The 20,227-nt window shown below is 36.5% G+C and overlaps 1 protein-coding gene across 1 annotated transcript in view; it reads right to left on the reverse strand.

Annotated features, from left to right (window-relative positions):
• The window catches only part of Ptx1 (pituitary homeobox homolog Ptx1), a 71,567-nt gene that overhangs the window by 6,588 nt on the left and 44,752 nt on the right, over nucleotides 1–20,227 (reverse strand). The window contains exons 3-4 of the mRNA XM_089731852.1: nucleotides 15,522–15,650; nucleotides 6,915–7,162 (exon numbers count right to left, since the gene is read on the reverse strand). Of these exons, the coding sequence (XP_089587978.1) occupies nucleotides 6,915–7,162; nucleotides 15,522–15,650 (377 nt within the window). The remainder of the gene's footprint in view (nucleotides 1–6,914; nucleotides 7,163–15,521; nucleotides 15,651–20,227) is intronic.

Genomic DNA, 20,227 nt, shown 5'->3' on the forward strand with positions numbered 1-20,227 from the left:
GACGAGACGGGGTAAACTAAATGCATGCAAAACAACTGATGCAGAGCCCGTGCGGCGATCCAATGCCACGTAAAATAAATAACAGTCTGACCAGCCCTGTCGGCACACGAAGTTCATGCACGTGTTTTTACTAAAACATTCTATCGACACGGGCTGCTTTTCATTAAAAAAAAAAAACATAAATGGAGCAGCTAAATAATGGCGTTAATCGAATGAATTGCATCGCATCCATGCGCCTACACCGCGCGCCTTACCACGAGTCATCAAGACAGATTAGGATTTAAAATGAAACATCTATCGAATAATTAAGGGATTACCTTATCTTAATTTTAAATATTATGTAAGGATACTACCACTATATTGAAAATTTGCAATAAAATAGTTTATAACTAGATGAACACTTAAGATACTTTTTGTTATGGAAAATGACAAGACATTGGCAATGCCAAGTAGGTATATTTACCAAAATAAATACGATAGTATTCGCTAGTTCATGATTTGACATATTAACATATTTACAAAGTATTAACTATTTTATGGACAACATTTGTTTATTGGGAAAACGCAACGTATTTTATTAGCTGTGAATAAAAAAAATACGCGAGTGAAATGGTGTGACAAGACTAGTAAGTATAAAAAATCATAGTATTTAGGTCATCTTGAGGCTATTTTATGTGTCTTAAATAAAATACGAATGATTCTTTAAATCGAGCAAAGGTTTTAATTCTTTGTACTCTCAGCGGCTCGTATTTAATAAAGTCTCTTTGGATTAACCCAAACAGATAAACTAACCCGTTAGAGCAAATGTTATACTTATGTACGTACAAATATTTACGCACCTCCTCTGCGTTTTTTATATTAGTTAATTCAGTATTTTTTTTATTGCTTAGATGGGTGGACGAGCTCACAGCCCACCTGGTGTTAAGTGGTTACTGGAGCCTATAGACATAAGTTTTAAGGTCAAGTATAGCTACAACGGCTGCCCCACCCTTCAAACCGAAATGCATTACTGCTTCACGGCAGAAATAGGCAGGGTGGTACCCACCCACTCACAAGAGGTCCTACCACCAGTAATTACGCAAATTATAATTTTGCGGGCTGCATTTTTATTAGACGATGTTATTCCTTCACCGTGGAAATAAATCGTGAATATTTGTTGAGTACGCATTTCATTAGAAAAATTAGTACCCGCCTGAGATTCGAACACCGATGCATCGCTCAACACGAATGCACCGGACGTCTTATCTGTTAGGCCACGACGACTTCACGAAGTTGCAAACTTTCTATAGTTTGCATTCGAACGTATCAACATACAACAGCGGGTCAAGTGATGAATTTTCAATGAATTCTATTCTACATATAAACCGAGACATCAGAACTATAGTGCAACAAGTCTCAAATAAGTGACGTTGAGTTTTCAATGCAATTTTTTTTCGGTAAGCTTATAAGTTATAATAGATTAATATTTTGGGATCGGGCCTTTTTAAAAATTTATTATTTCCAAACTGAGTTAAAGAAAAATATTCCAACTTGAAATTGATAATGAATTTTGACATGTGCAATTTGGCTCTGATATATCGAGAAAAATGTAGTGTATTATAAGCACTATAACAGTTTTTAACTAGTATCTACTAAATAAAATGCAAAACGTTATTGTAGTGCCAACGATACATTTCAGATCAATTCCCTCTGTTTATACTGTGAGAAGATAGGTCAGGAATGTTCAATTATTGATATCATGAATAGTGCTACAATAGAACCAATAATAACAAGATGTGGTTTTTTTACTAGTGGTAGGACCTCTTGTGAGTCCGCACAGATAGATACCACCACCCTACCTATTTCTGCCGTGAAGCAGTAGCGCGTTTCGGTTTGAAGGGTGGGGCAACCGTAACTATACAGAGATCTTAGAACTTATATCTCAAGGTGGGTGGCGGCATTTACGTTGTAGATGTGTATGGGCTCCAGTAACCACTTAACACCAGGTGGGCTATGAGCTCTTTCACCAAGCTAATCAATAAAAAAAGTATGTTTACCAGTCTTTGGAACCCACAACTCAGGGAATCTTAAATTGGGTTCAGATGACCGTGCGCATTTTGTTCGGAGTTATTATTATTACTATCAATACCGGTCGTAACTATCAAAAATATTCAATTATTGATATCACGAATAGTGCTACAATGGAACCAATAATAACAAGATATATTTTTGACATTAATAAGTAACGTGGCGAGTTCGTGTTCACAAACAGAATGTCGATACGTGATAATTATCTCGCGTGTATCGGCGAGATCGATTGGCTAATTCCACGTCACGCAATACGATACCGGGCAGGGCCGATTCCGACGAAATGAAATGTGTCAAGAGCTGTTTCACGGACGATTGCCGGTGACGAGCCGCGACCGAACCTCGTCTTCTCGGAAGGGAAAACTTTGCGGGCACAACGCCTACGTTTACAAATTGCTATATTACGAAAATGGCATGTTATAATCTTCGAATTTTTGCTTACATTTTGGAATGCTTGTTTTGTTTATAAGTACCGTTTTTTTTTTGACGTGACGTGCACGCACGAAAAAGTGTCACGTTCCGCCTCAGCCTGAGCGGGCAAGCGAGAGCGCGGAGCAAACGACAGAGGCACGATCGGCCCAAGCGTTGGCTTGTGACAAATTTATGTCTCTTCTCGCGTGATGTCAGAACTAGTAGTTTAAATAGTTCTACGATTGACGTTATCACGTAAAACCGTCGTCCCTAAATTCCAAACTTCGATAATAGTGAAATCAAAATAATAAATGCGAGATTCAAATTACATATTCTCAATTATATCTAACTCTCGCTGAACCAAAGAAAAAACTGCGCATTTCCAATTAAATGTTGCTTAGCGATTAAAACATTTATACATATTTACTAAATGTAAAATCATAACTCCTATTAACTATCAAAACCTCACTATTCGATTATTTATGTCACTTAATAAATTAAGTAAGCTAATGACTTTAATTATATGGTTGAGTGCAAATAAATAAAAAAACCATTTAAATACATTCTCTGAATGAAATACGGTAGTCATTTCATATTAAATTTTTAAAAATAAATTTTAAATTATTCTAAAGGACATTTATAAATTGATGGCGATCAATAAAACGCACCACAACTTTTAATGCACCAACGCGAACGTTTTAAACGCTATTTATTTTGTAATGATAAATATAATTTGGCACGGAAACATGCCGAAAACATTAACATCTCATATTTTAGTGATGCTAATTGAGTGAATGAGCAGGCAATGACCCTAATGAGTTGGTAACAAAAATAATGTTCAACGATTTATTGATGCGCGCGAGCATGGATTTATAACGTAGCAGCGCGGCGCGCAGCTCCAACCGACGCCGCGACGTACCGTAATCCCTCCGTCTAGGGTTGTGATATTACAGAATAATCTTATTAAATTAATTAAAAACGCGTTCGTGGTCTAACAATATCACTATCACTAATAATTAATTGAAATTATAAGTTTAGTTATATTGACAAAGACTATTATTATACTTTTATAATCACAGATTTCGCCAAGACTACACTATAGACAAATAATATTAAAGATGAACAATATTAACCTATTTTCAATTTGACCACAGACTTTAAGAATTAACTAAAGTTAACAAAGTCAAATCCAACAATATCACTATCCGGTCACCTTACATTTGTACAAAGTCCGCAGCGCCTTTACTAGTGTAGCCTATTTCTAATGTATAAACGAATACCCGAATACCTAATTGATAAAAAAAAAGAAGAATAGAGATGCTTAACTGTAACAAAATAAAAGTCCCGTTCGATGTAAAGGTACTATTTTTAAATAAATTTATAATAGTGCATTCATTAAACGCATTTTCAGCTTAAAACGTCGTAGAATTAGGGATGCTGCTATTTTAACTTCCGAAAATCATATTTCTAACCACAAACACAACCAGCGTTCTAAACAGACCTTCCACATGTCCACGGCTCAAACGAAATATGCTTCTAACTCTTTTGTAGATAGTAGATCTCGTAGGGTTATATGATACTGTGGCGGGTAGCCATCATACAACGCAAGATAATTGACAGATGCCTGAATCTCGCTTACGACATTTTCAAGATAACCTTGCATATATACAAGCTCCGAACAAAAGTATTCGGACCGTCGGTCTACCGAGCAATATCACCCGCTCGGTGGAAGATCTTCCCTTTGTCGTAATCCCCAAACTGGTGACCTTTTTTGTGTAAACTTAAATTTCTATATTTCTCTTTTCTTCTTCCTTTTTTCACTTTCTACTTATATGTGATTTTGATGATGGAAACATGTTTGGTTATTGTTTTAGCTATTTTTTTTTAATATTATATATTTGTATTGTACTGTTGGTTTCCCAAATAAATTAATGACATTTAATCTAATTACTCGCGTCACACCCCTAAAGCAGTAACAAATGTGAATGTTTTGAAGAACACACGCAGTAAGTACGTTGCAGTCGAATACAGTACGAAACAAACACCTAACACTTGAGTCCAAAACTTCGTATTCATTGATATTGATTTACATCGCAGTCGAGAGCTCCGCAGCGATACGAGTGTAAGTTTCGTTTTCATGTTACTTGAGAATTGGTGAATTATATTATTTGAAACATCAATTGATGGAACGTACGTAAAAATTAACAGAATGAAATTTAACTATCTCACAGAAAATAAAAGACAAAAATGTCTTGAGAATAAAGAAAGTTCTTCTTTCTGAAGAAAAGAGCACATTGCGTAAATAAATAACCTCACTTCATAAGAACTAAGAAGGGAGACAGAAATCGTTACTAAAAAAACTCCTACATACACACGAAACAAGTTCGAGAAATTCACAAAATACATGTCCAAGATTATCCTAAACACTTTAAAATACCAAAGAAACCAAGCATCCGAAGTATTCAGGCTAAACCAAACAGTACAAATGCGTTCGGAACCGCAGAATCTAACGGGGGCCTTCCAAAACTATTGACAGTGAGTGTGGATGCGATCAGCCTTAAGCCGGGGATTATTAAGAGACCGAAATAGACGCATCAAATCCTCGTGGATTAAGGGATTCCATGTTCCGACGGACGGCAAGGCACGGCACAAAAATACGCACGCCGGATGCGACGATTACCCTAAACATTTACATCGTTAATATTATATTGCACTTCACGAAATAGATTAAGAACGAAAAGTATTTTTTTTGTTATTGCTTAGATGGGTGGACGAGCTCACAGCCCACCTGGTGTTAAGTGGTTACTGGAGCCCATAGACATCTACAAAGTAAATGCGCCACCCACCTTGAGATATAAGTTCTAAGATCTCAGTATAGTTACAACGGCTGCCCTACCCTTCAGACCGAAACGCATTACTGCTTCACGGCAGAAATGGGCACGGCGGTGGTACCTACCCGCGCGCACTCACAAGAGGTCCTACCACCAGTAAAAACGAATCCACACGGTATTTGCAACACGAGTAACATTTGTTCAAAAATTAAGCAATACGATTTGACTTCATGCAGAACATGACTGACTATTCGAACTATCTATAATCCTGGACTGAATAGACCGTGGACTAAAACGATTACTAAACAGGATGTATTTATTGGTAGAGTTCTTGATGATGAAACGGGAATACATTCCTAAGCCAAAGTAAACGGAAAACATAATTCATTTATTCAACTAAACCTAAATACTTGTCATTATCGTGAATCTGAAACACAACTCACAGGCAGCTAGCAGCCGTACCTCGCTAACCTACCTACCGTTTCCTACCTAAGCTAACCTACCTACCTAAGGTAACCTTGAGAGACTATGTCAGCGTAACCAAGCGAGTAAGTGAGCTCACGGGGCTCTAACCTGGTGACGTTGCTAACATTAGGCCTAGGAAAAGCAGTTCCTCGCAGAATCTACCACCGGATCGGAAACGCGACCCACTGAGAAGATCCGCGAGAAACTCAATGGTCTATGTCTGTGGGGCCATACTTTGCGTATCCTTAAGAACGTAGATCCTGCGCGTCCGTTTAATTTAATTATATAATTTTGTATTGCAAAAAACAATAGAAATAAAAGCGCTATTTTTAGGACTATTGATTGATTGATATGCGGCAACAAAAACGTGTTTATGCTATATAATAAATCTATTTTGCGTCAATCAGCTTCACAAATTTTAATGTTGTCCTGTACAAAACGAATGCTAAAAGGAAATATTTACTTATTATAACATGCAATGAAGTCATGAAATTGGTAATTTGTAAATAATAACCAGGTTTATCGTTACATTACCATTACTAGAATTATTTTTGCGGTAAAAATACTAACGATTCAACCGTACACAAAAGTAAGATAATATATTTTTTATTTATTGCTTAGATGGATGGACGAGCTCACAGCCCACGTAGTGTTAACTGGCTACCAAAGCCCATAGACATCTACAACGTAAATACCTCCACCCGCCTTGAGACATGAGTTGTAAGGACACACTTAACAGTACAACGGCTGCCCCACCCTTCAAACCGAAAAGCATTACTGTTTCGCGGCAGAAACAGGCAGGGTGGTGGTATTTACCCGTGCGGACTCACAAGGCGTCCTACCACCAGTAATTACGCAAATTATAATATTGCGGGTTTGATTTTTATTACACGATGTTATTCCTTCACCGTGGATGTCAATCTTGAACATATGTTAAGTACGTATTTCATTGGAAAACATTGGTACCTGCCGGCGGAATACGTACACCGTTGCATCGCTACATACGAATGTACCGGACGTCTTATCCTTTACGCCACGACGATTTCAAATTAATTAACTATTATATACGAAATTCAATGTAAAGCAGATAAAATGTCATTCAATATACTTTTTTCTATTTGCAGGTAACAAGGCACTTACCCTAACTCTAGCCTCTGTTAAGTTAGTCCACATGGCGATCTCTTCGCGCGTGGACATATCTGGATAACGATTCCTTGCAAAAGTCGCCTCTAGTTCTTGAAGCTGTTGGCTGGTAAAGTGAGTCCGCTGCCGACGCTGCCTCTTATTTTTCTTATCGCCTTTGTCGTCTAAATTCGGTTCTTCAGGTCCCACTCCTGGTGTCGTGGATTCCGTTTTAATCGTGGGCTCTGATGTCAGTGGGCGATTACCTGAGAAGAACACCAATTAATCTATCAGAAGATAGAGCAAGATATAGATAAGTTTGCAGCTTAAAATTCAGCACTTACTCACAGATATGTACTTATTGTTTAAATTATATTATATGTACATGCGAAGTGGAAATCGTAGAATCATGAATGACTTTCGTGTTAATTTTGTAACTCTTATGGACTATTTTAACACATATGAAATTGTATTTTGCGTGAAATGTTTAAAAGCTTAAAATGAAAATATGTAGTTACTTTCAAAATAGAAGAACTAGGAAAGAAATCCAGATTACATGAAAACAAATTCTTTCACAGTCCAAAATAATTATCGTAAAACAATTTTTACAAAAACAAACGCTTTAGTTTAGCGATTAAGATTACGAAAATACCGCAAAACTACTCCCCGAAGGAGCCACGAGCATAAAATTTATAAATTTTACAACTTCATTAAATACTCTTAAAATATTTACTCGTAAAACGTTTGAATGGCTTTTTTTTATAAATTAAATTTAAAGGCATGATAATGATATAGTGAATCAGGTCGCCAGTGCAGCACAGAAGCAAGCCCCTAATGCGAAGGATTAAGTCCGGGCCGAGCTAATACTTTTACGACTAGGTTGTAAATTTGTTATTCTCGATGTGCTACGTCACGAACAAGATAATTTATATCTTATAACATATCTATTTTTGAGTGATTCTCGCGTAACCGTGAAATCGTGGTGATAAGTCGGAGCTTAGTTTGTTATGCAATGTTCAGCTTATAGATTTATTGCGGACAAAAATTCGAAACTATTTTAAAATTGTTGGTATGTATGGATTAAATTGTAAAAAATATTGTGGTATCGTGGTTCGCAATAAATTTCGTAGTTCGATATTGAATTTTTATTCGGCTATGATTCGAAGTGCTATATATTTTTTTCATGTTTCGTTTATATATCGCGATTTCCCTGAATTGATTTGGTAAATAAAAAATTATCCAAAAAATCTAACAAAAACTTAAATATCGATAGAGTTGAATTCCATTGATAACACCATTGTATCGTACAGCGGACCAACAACATAGGGATATTAGAACAATTCGTTACTGATAACGGCTCGATAGCAATCATATTAGCTTTTCATGAAATCCCTGTGTCAATGTGCTTTAAATAAATATTCTAAAATAGTTCACTGATACAAATAAACACCTGATGCCAATCATATAGTGCTACCAGCTATTCATAGGAAGTAATAATGATTCCTTATTATACGTAAGGGGTAACTTATTATCCGTCATTAAAATAATAAAGTCTATTATGACTTATAGGTTCTTATTTACAATACATAATAAGCCTTTCGTAACAATAAATGATAACATGATTTTGTAGTTGTCGTGGCGTGAAAGATAAGAAAGACGCTCTGTGTATTCGTATCAAGCGATGCAACGGTATTCGATTCCCGCAGGCAGGTACCAATTCTTTTTAATGAATTACGTACTGAACAGATATTCACGACTGACTTCCACGATGAATCGTATGATAAAAATCAAACCCGCAAAATCATAGATTGCGTAATGACTGGCGGTAGAACGTCTTGTGAATCTGCACTGGTAAGTACCACCCTGCCTATTTTATATATTATATACAAAAAATTGCTAAGATCAGCAGATAAAAAAGCATATAATTAACAAATGTCATATACTGAACTGCTATATGCTTTCATTAATTAAATAGTAAAATCGGTATACATTACGGATTGTAGAAGTTTGTTGTCTTTTCGCCTTCGTTATCCGTTTCGCTACAGTCTGTATAATCACTCAAATGATTTTTTTTTATAAATTAAATATGAAGTCAACAAAGGACGAAGGAATACTTAGTGTTTTTTACATCCAGCAAGTACATATGTTGTGACGAGAACTACCTTAAAATCCATTTGGTTAGAATTTGACTTACACGAGGGTATTGAATTCAGCTTATTATTTTTTCCAGATTTTTTGTTTGATTGAATGATTACTGGTGGCCTTTTCAGTTTCACCAGGATAAGTGGGCGAGCAAAGGCTCAGCCAGGAGGGGTGGGATTTGCTAACAGCTGCCCGAGCGCCTCCAAAGGAGACGTAATAACTCAAGAGCACCTGCTTTACGAAGGAATCTACTACCGGATCGGAATTGACCCGCTGAGAAGATCCAGCGAGAAACTCAGCGGGCTGATGCATGGGTTAGGTTGCACGTCGAATTCGACGAGTACGGTTGCCGGGGTCTCTTAGCCTGCTCCTAGTGTTAGAGCTGAAGGCATCTAATGCAAGAGTTATTGGATCTGATGGATCCGTAAGGACGTGTCTAGGGCGACGATAGGGACTGACTCCTGCGTGATCGGGATTCGGGGAGTAGTCAGCGGTGGCAACGATGAGGCGATTATCATGACGCATAGCCTTATCGTAACGTTCCGACGCTGACTTCATGTGTTTGCGGATCGATTCGAGGCCCAGTTCGTCGACGTTCCTCACGAACCACGGAGCCCCGACGGCTAACCTGCAGCTTCCAGAAATGTATTTTTCTTCAAGTAGGTACACTTTTATTGTTTTATAATTCGACAAAGATTCCAGTAAAAAAATAAATATATAGTAGTTTTAATAAATATCACAAAATGAAGGGTAGACTCCGTAACGCAACAGTATAAAATGGCGGTACGTGGACAGAGTCGTGGCATTCGTGTCAGACAGTGATTCCGTCCGTCTCAGCAGTGAGTCTCTGACAGTCAGTCAGTCAGTCAGTCGGTCTGTCGGTATGTGCAACGAAACTGTCGGTTTATCCTGTCATTGTGAAAGTTGTGTGTGTTGAGTTTCAATAATTATTATTGAAAAGTTTTATTGACTAAACTGAGTTCAATCGAATACGAGTGATGACGAAACTACCGCTCAGCCATCTCTGACGTGTGCCAACATATATATGTATTGTAATTGATGTACTTGGATATGTATTGGATTAAAGTTTTAGTTCTTATTACCGTTGTTTATCACAATGATTAATCTTTTTTATCAATTTTGCTTTTGCTCCAACGAATGTCATGTCGTTAAAATATGTGTATGTGTATTTTGTGAATGTTATCGGCTTCATTCAGGCGATAATTTTTAATCATGTTAAAAAATTCTCGTTTCGTAATCTTCATGATTTACTACAAACTGAAACAATAAAAAAAAAACAATATGAATGACTGAGAATTTTACAACATATGAGCCATTAAGCGAGAAGACTGCGAAGTTGCGACAGAAAGCAACAATGACCACTACGATTACATTTGAATCAGGCACGAAGGACCAAGTCGTGAATTTCTAACCAATATAGGTTACGTGCGCTTTTTGGAGCAAAAAATTTTGGAGCGCTTTACAATATCTTTCTATTAATGCTACCAGTTTCTAAGCCACTGTTAGAACAAAATGTAAACTGTGTGCATATTTACAATGATTGAGGGCTTTTTTCTTTTATAAAACTATGTTTAACCTTTTATGTGTATACTATCGGTCGAAAAATACGGACACTGTCATTGGGGGTACCATAGCCGTTGCTTCACAGTTATTATGGTTTGCATAATATATCATGAAATTTATAATCAATAATCAACCGTAGAATATGGTAGTTAAAATGATTAGTAGCATCGCAATTTTAATTACAATTAAATGCAAATAGATCAATCCTAGTTCCTCAATAATTCTTACTACATGTGTAAGTTAATGTACTAAACTTCATAGTATTGCAACGAAAACGTCGCAATGCAGTGCAATCAAGAGAATCAACTATCGCAATTAACGTAATTACTATTAATGATAATATGATAGTAATTAGGATTGTAAATACCTGAGACGGGTCATGCATATGCATGAACGGGTCGTGAATATGGTTTTAATACAACACAAGTTTTATGGAATGAATAATATCATAGTTTTTAAATTGCTTATTAGGATGAATGCGTTCACAGCCCATCAGTTGTTAAATGGTTGCAGGAGTCTGTAAACATCACAACGTAAATGCTCCATCTTGAGATATTAGGTCCATGTCTCAATTGTAGAGTATACGGCTGTCTGATCCTTCAAACCGGCACGCGATACTACTTTGTGGCGAAAGCATGCAGAGTGGTGGCGCCTACCCTAATACCTACACAGTACACAGTTTTCTAACACAAGGCGGATGTTTTTACATCTCCGCTGATTGTGAATGGTAAATTTTGCTCATGAAAAACAGCACTGTCAAGGATACAATCAAACTGCTGCATAATATAAAATTTATATCGCGTTTGAATACATTTTCGTAATTTTTATTTAATTCACCGTTACAGTTTGAAATCGGAATGATAAAATTAATACAACCTCAAAGTTGCCAGTTAACAAAATAGTTGCATCGAATAATATATGTAAAATGAAAATGTTAAATAATATTAGACTAGTGTCGTCGTCTATACACAAGACATCGCATATAATATTCGAGAAGTAAACAAGGAGCGTGACACAGAACCACATCGAAGTAATCAAAACATTTGTACAGGATTACCGGTAGGGAATTAATTTAGTGAAGTTTATTAAAACGATCAATCTGTAAGGCTTGGCAATCTCATTGGTGTGTAATGAACAAGTCGGGATTATCGCCTCAAAGTTCAGCCACTGATGTTGGATGGTTGTTGCAGATGATTGTTGGATTTATTCGATTGATAAATTCACAATTGATTTTATTTTAAAACCTTACGTGAATCAAAAGATCGGTTTTAGTTGCTTAACATTTAGTTTATTTATTTAAGTTTGGCTTCAATCCGTTTAAAACTATGAGACAGCGGTTTCCGTGGATCAAATATTGTATTTTTACCAGAAGTTATTTTGTGTCGTCAGTTCACAACTAATTCTGATTGTAGCAACCCTGTAGCTACGTGATACGCGTCGATAGCTTTAGATAGCGTTTATCATCGATACGCTTTGAGCTATCGCCGACCCATCCATCATTCCGAACTAGCCTTTACGTTGGTAGGTAACTTTGTTTAATCTATCCTTTGCTTCGAAGCCGACAAGAGCTCGTTGGCGCGATAAATACCAGTTACATGTGTAGCGCGTATCACTACATGCAGCCACTTCAAAACGCGACACTCGTTTTGATAAAATATTTTTCCTTTAATATGTTTACATTCGAATAGTTAGTACGAATGTCCGTTTTGATTCAACATAATGCACGTTATCGTTGGGGTTAGCGTTACGAGCCGATGGTAGCTTATTGGTTAAGATTTTTACGACCGAAATCATTGATTACATAAGATTTTATGATTGCGTAAATACGTTCTTTCATTAGATTTTATAACTAGGACATCCATATTTAAATATTGTAAATTTTGTGTGACGAAACTTTTGCGTTTTTGTGTAAATATTAAACTGATTTTCGTAGACTTAGCGTTCAAGGGGGACGTTATTATAATATAATAGGCTTAAGCTACACGTTGGGGGTATGAAGCAAAAATAATCTTTAGGAATGAACTGTGGAATATTACCTAGAACCACTATTCTAGGTAATAGGGGAGTATTACTAAAAAAACAGGTTTTTGCCGTGGCATAAATAGTCAATAAATCGCTTTGTAATAATATGTAACGTCAGAATTGTCTCTTCTAATTACAGCACTAGTTTTAGTCAGTTAAGGAAGCAAGATCGTGTAATCTTCATAAAAGGTAGTTTAGCCATGCTTATGTCTTGCGAATTTTTATTTGATTTCACAGCAAGCTCATATGTTTCCATTAATTTGAACTTGAATATGAGTTGTTCGAAAATCTTACGCGAGCGCTTGATAATGATTTGTCAGTGACAATGATGGGTGACGTACTCAGGATATCGTGTCAAAACGATGGTTTAAACTTTACGTGATAAAAAATAGAATATCTAATGTTTCGGTCATTTCGAGTATTAGTACTTACTACGTAAGATAATAACTTTATTATCAATCTATTAAGCGATTTTGTATAAACAACCTTGACATTAAAAGTTTTTAGCGTTTTTTTGGAGTTTACTCCTTTAGAATCGATTTACATATATAGGCCCGGGGTATGAAAATTATGGGGACCAAAATCGTACTAGCATGTCACACGAAATGCGTTATGCGCCTGATTGGCTCCTGATTGCGTGATGCGTGCGCGCGCCAATCAAAATCGTACTAGCATGTCACACGAAATGCGTTATGCGCCTGATTGGCTCCTGATTGCGTGATGCGTGCGCGCGCCAATCAAAATCGTACTAGCATGTCACACGAAATGCGTTATGCGCCTGATTGGCTCCTGATTGCGTGATGCGTGCGCGCGCCAATCAAAATCGTACTAGCATGTCACACGAAATGCGTTATGCGCCTGATTGGCTCCTGATTGCGTGATGCGTGCGCGCGCCAATCAGGAGCCAACGCGCGGCCGCGTTATCGCAGGTGACGCCGGGCTGCTGCGCCGGCAGTCCGCCACAAAGCCTCGTACTGATCGCGCGTTTCTCTCATTATTGTATTTTCATATATTTGTTAGTCGTTTGTTTTGTGTCTCGTTAATTTGTTAATAATCTGTAGTGTATCGTGTTGTCGTAATATAGAACTATTTCTCGTATTGTTTCGTTTAATTTTTTATATCCAGTAAACTCCAGTCGTGCGTCGGAGCGGACACACACACTTTTTTTTTTTTTTATATAGTGTATTTAAAAGTACTTTACTCTTCACCGAAAATAGTATTTGATATTTTAAGTTATAAAAGTTAGATGTTAAATTAGAAAAACTATTTTTAATTCTAGTAGGCCTTTACAAGCGCTTTACTATCGTTATGATTTTATTATCCAAATCAAAATGCACTTACACGACTGTAAAGAACCGCTGAGAAGATTCAATGTTGCTTTTTATAAAAAAAATATTGTTGAAAAACAATATTGTCATTTTAATTTACTTAAGAAAAAAAAAGGAATTACTTTTTAATGAAGAAGCCAAAAGCCTTTTAAAATTCAATACTTATATACTTCTTCTTACATTTCACTGCACATTTTCATTTTTATCAATTTTCAAAGATTCAGTTTTCCGTTTAATATTTAATACAAGTGGATATTTAACAAGTTGTATGTAGTAGGGCCTGCGCTGTGGACCGGTTGCATCCGACGATCGTTGCCGCACGAATATTTGTGAAAGCATCAGAATAACGAGCGCTAGTATTTGTCATAGATTCCCTGACGATTACTCGGTTTACTTTCAGTTTTAAGCTTGTCACTTTGTGTGGTCTGGTGCGATGAAATTGATTTTACTTTCAACGTTTTGAATTGTGTTTTTTTTTTTTGTGTGTTAATATTTGAACAATCGTTTTCAAAATACGTTTTGGTGTATTACAGAGAATTCGGTGTGTATTTAATTTTAATAAATTGTAAAGTTTTGATATCTGATCCTTATCGATTACTCAGGCTATTAAGGTAGCCTTGTAGCGGGTAGGTGTAATAGAACGCAAAATATTTGCGTGAATCTCGCTAACGACAATTACAAGTTACGTTTGCCTATATGCAAGTTCCGAACAATAACATTCGGATCGCATTCGCGAAGCAGCTGCTCCTGAAGGTCTTATTCGGAGGCGCTCGGGTAGCCGTTAGCAAACCCCACCCCTCCTGGCTAAGCCCATTCTCGCTCACATGTCATGGTGAAACTAGAAAGGCCACAGAGCCACCAGGAATATTGCCTATTTCTGTCGTGAAGCAGTAATGCGTTTCGGTTTGAAGGGTGGAGTAGCCGTTGTAACTATACTGAGACCTTAGAACTTATATTTCGAGGTGGGTGGCGCCTTTACAATGTAGATGTCTATGGGCTTCAGTAACCACTTAACATCAGGTGGGCTGTGAGCTCGTCCACCCATATAAGCAATAAAAAAAAGGAACCTTTCCTTCCAAAAAAAACCTTCGGACCGTTTGCCTACGGAGCAACTTTACCCACTCAGTGGACAACCTTCCCTCTGTCGTCATCTCTAAAGCCTTCGAGTTATAGGTATATATATCGTCTTCTCGCATTAAAACTGTATTATCTCAAAACTTACAAATTTTACAGGAAAGTGTTGTAAAGGTTTAACATGTGATATTTTTAATATTAATCATCTTGGCAACATTTATTTTTTATTTTTTACCAGTTACATTATCTGTGTTTTAAAGTAAGATAAAATTATGTATTAATTTTATTAAAAGTAGTCAAAACATAAGAAAACTAAAAAAAAAAACTAAACTACGCTCTTTTGACAGTATTTACGAGAAAAATACTGGTGATACCAAATGATTCCGCATAATAACTAAATTTCGAATATTTTTGGAAATTGTACACTTTTAATGTGAAAAAGCGATATATCTTTCGTGTATACAAATGTACTCACTGTCGTCTGTCATTTTTCTATCGCGTCGCGGTCTTGCCGGTGCATACAACGAGGATTGTTCCACGCCAGAGCCACCTGATGTGAGAGAAGAGTGACCACTGTCTCGAAATTCGCCAGTCTCTGCCCATACTGGTAACAAAAGGATAGTAAAAATTAGTAAGAATAATACTAAAAATACTAAATTGACAAACGGTATTTGTTTTAATTAACGAAGTTATTACATAAATAATTGTTCACAATTTCATATATAATATACAAGATACAGTATTCTATACTTCTATACTAATATTATAAAGAGGAAAGATTTGTTTGTTTGTTTGTATTGAATAGGCTCCGAAACTACAGAACCGATTTAAAAAATTCTTTTGAAACTGTTTAGAAGCTACATTATTCTCGAGTGACATAGGCTATATTTTTTTTTTAAAAAACTTAGGGATCCTTACTAAAACTCCAATAATGCAACGCAAGGTGTAAAAAAATTACCTAAAATATTCTTTACACCGCGTGCCCTGCGAAAACTATTGATGATAGAATAAAATAATGTACTACGACTTTGTAGAACACATTATTATTTACAAAAAGTGTCGTGACAGCATATGTCTAACTATTATAGTTATGCCGCAATAAGTGTTCTTTTATTTTCAAAAATAAAACTACGTCATTGAAATTTTTGTTAAAGACCCGAGCGGAGCCGGAGCGTGTCGCTAGTTGATTAATATTTTAACTGCAGCGATCGCCTTTCACAGAGAAACATCGAAGGCAACCCGTTCCCATTACTTAAGTAAACTCCTCTAATTAGAGTATTCACGGGGATCTCTTGACAAAGTAATGTATTCGTTAAATGACGATGACGCCCCGTCGTTCGACGAGTAATTAAGTGTCCCCGAACACTTGTTAACAAATTAGTCACTGCTCGTGTGTACGTTGCCTTATTTATAGCTAACGTCACATGACTGTTAAGCTCAGCGACTTGTCATTTTTTTTTTTTTAATACTGGCAATCTATTCGATTCTTTACTACTTAAGCTGTCAGAATTATATTTTGTAACAGCTATTAAGTAACAGTGATTGTTCATTTGAACTTTAAGTAAACAGCAAAAACCGAAATAAAACTGAATTGTTTATATATATACTCTATTCCAATTACGAAGTCCCATGAGACAGATCTTATTATTATGTTATTATGTGTTTGAATTAATTGTATAATGATTTAGATTGATTGTGTATTTTTTAAATTATGTTTACGACCATGAGCAAAAAAATATTATTATTTCAAACTAGCGACCCGCCCTCGCTTCGCTTCGGGAACATTAAATTTTATTATTGATAGCTGAGTCCCGCGATGCTACCCGCGGTTATTGTCGTACCGAGGGAGAGGCCGTGGGGCGAAGTTAGTCTAAAAACTGTTAAGTTACTCCTTATATCATCAGCTACCTATCAGTGAAAGTCCCATCAAAATCGATCCAGCCGTTCCAGAGATTAGCCGGAACAAACAGACAAACAGACAGACAAAAATTTAAAAAAATGTTATTTTGGTGTATGTACCGTATATATATTCATATGCATGTAGTAAAAAGAGGCTATTTCAATTTTACAAACAGACACTCCAATTTTATTTATATGTATAGATTATAGGAAACGTGAAGAGTTACATTCTAAGAAGTGTCAAAAGGGACTTCGTAATTGGAATAGAGTATAGTTTGTATATGTATTAGTTAAGGCTTGATGAGAGAACTTTAACGCTGTCTAGAATAAAAACATCTTGGAAAAAGTTAGCCTGCATCTTGGAGCTCAGGAATTGGTCTTATTCTCATATTTGTTTTTTACAGGGTAGCATTCAGTGATGGGTACCATAAAGCATAGCTGATATGTCGAACACAGACCAAAAACGCATTGTAGCATAAAAAAGATAAACATAATAAAATTAATCGTTCAACCAAAGTCAAAATGTGAGCATCGTCGAATATATAAAAATCGGTTGTCTGTAAAGTCGCTTTACTGACAATAGTTGAACGTGACAACGTCATAAGAAAATACTGATGGAATGGTTTCATTTATCAAAAGAAAATTTTTATTTTATTTGTTTGATAGATATTTTGTATGAACAATTGACACCACATTCACTTTTCACTGAACTTCATACTTGACGAAAACATGTAAATGTATAATTCTATAGCAGCTGTCCACGCGGATGCACGCTCACTCAAGTAGGAGAGAGACAGATATCGAACGCTGCCGAACGCGGAGCCCGATTGTGCCTCTTTGTCGCTCGTTGCGCGCTCTCGCTTGCACTTCAAGCCTTAAATGGAACGCCTCAATGAGTCATGTTTTGTCGTGCGTGCAGCCAGCTCCATCGAATTATAAGACGTTGTCACGTCAAAAAATTATAATTAAATTTGTACGAAACGTTTTCAGTTGTTAAGTCGAAATGATTTTTATTCGGTGTTTACTCAAAGTGTTCTTCATTGGTACGGGAGTTGATCCCGATGTTTTGGCGAAAGTCACGAACTGTTACAATTGATGTCACCCGGTAATTACAATCGAACGTCAAATAATACGAAAACATTTTAAACGAGATTTTCATTTCGATCTTTACACACACAATTTGATAAATAGGAAATTTGTTATGATTTTTTTTTCTTTATGATGTGGCGAGGTCAAGTCTACTAAATTATTTCAAATAGAAACTCAATTTATTTTCGCTCGTAAATTGTTAATTATTTTTAAAAAGCAAAACTGACATTATTTAAAGAAAATTTAAGTGTATTAAACGACGAATGGATGTTCTTACACCGAGCGTATGGTTTAGCTCGGTAAATCCACAGTTTGCAATGTTGCGAGCTTATTGTACAAGCTTATCTTGTAAATATCGTTAGTACGATTTAGCTTTGGTAGTTTTATTTTTTATACACTGCTTATGGCTTCTCGAAGTCTGTCGTGAGTTAAGATTAAGGTGAAGGTTGAATGGTGCGTCAGCACAATGAGCTGTCTATTTATGGCAGAGCTGCTGCGCTCTAGATATTAGCGGTAGGCAGCGGCTTGGCTCTGCCCCTGGCATTACTGAGGTCCATGGGCGACGGTAACCACTCACCATCAGGTGGGCCGTATGCTCGTCTGCCTACAAGGACAATAAAAAAAAATGGATCTCGGGTGCTGATGATCCGATCATAATGCTGTAAGTTATAGCTCCGTGACGAACGAGTGAAGGTGCGTGCCGTAAGACCGGGCAGCGTGGTGGTGAATCGATGGCAAAACCATCCAAATGCACAAACTTTTATATTTGTAATATTTTCGTATTAGCTCAAACATCATAAATGTCATACAATAAATATATTAAGTTTTAGCAAAATATCGATCTGTGTTTAGATTTCGAAGTTTCTCGAAAGCGTTCACAAATAAATAGTCTTAAATAAAAACATTACGGTGATTGACCTTTGAATTTATTTTAAATGAAAAAAAGTAAGAATTGAGAACTTCCTATTACTTGAAACTAATAAAACTATAAGAAATTCATACAGAAAGCGATCCATGCGTCTCGTTGTTTTTATTATTTTATTGCTTAGATAGATGGACGAGCATAGATATCTACAACGTCAATGCCGCCACCCACCTTGACACATGAGTTGTAAGGTCTCACTTTTAACAGTACAACGGCTGCCCAGTCATTCGAACCAAAACGCATTACTGCTTCACGCCAGAAATAAGCAGGGTGGTGGTACCTACAAGATGTCCTACCACCAGTAGTTACGCAAACTATATTTTTGCGTTATAATTTTTGCGATTTGAAATCAATCGTGAACATTTGTTAAGTACGTATTTCATTGGAATAATTGGTACCTGCCGGCGGGATTCGAACACAGATGCATCGCTACATAAGATTGCACTGGACGACTTATCCTTTAGGCCACGACGACTTGTTTTCGTATAAACGTTGGTACTATGGACGTATATAACACGCACATGACAAAAACAAACAAAGCTTGTTTTGTTACATCAAATAAGATTGCATTTTTATTATTTAAATGCAGATAGCTTAATTAGTTCGGAAATGACGGAATGATTACAAAATAGTACAAAGAAAAATAACGTCATAATAAACAAATCTGACTTTTTTTTTTCATTTTACCCATGCTGATAGCCTTGAGAGGCTATTTCAGCTTCTCTCTAACATGTAGGTGAGCTCACGGGACTCAAACCGGAGTGTTGCTAACACTGGCCCTAGCAAGAGCAGTGCTTCGCAGAATCTACCACCGGATCGGAAACGCGACCCACTGAGAAGATCCGGAAACTCAGTGGGCTGTGTCTGTGGGTTAATTCGCTCGTCGAGCCCTTCGTCGCAAGCGACTGGTTCAACGAGGACGGTGACTGGATACTTGATGTTAAATTTTCGTATTAATAAAAGTATAATAATAAAATACTAGCTACAATAACATGCAAATAAACAAAAATTTATGAAGGATTCTAAAATCTCAATTACTTCAACTATATATGTATGTACATATCTAAATCATTTCAACTGTTTTGAAAAGATGGAAGGTTCGTGTATATAAAAAAACATGAGAATTCTTAATTATTTATTTATGGAAGCGGTGTTTATTTTTGTCTAACATATAGTACAAATATTACCATAGCCGTATTCCCTGACCGATGCAATCTAGCTTGAGCATAAAATGAATTCTTGCTTGAAGGTACTTGAATAGCGTTAAT

This window comes from Bombyx mandarina, chromosome 12, assembly GCF_030267445.1.
Source record: "Bombyx mandarina strain Sakado chromosome 12, ASM3026744v2".
NCBI lineage: Eukaryota > Metazoa > Arthropoda > Insecta > Lepidoptera > Bombycidae > Bombyx > Bombyx mandarina.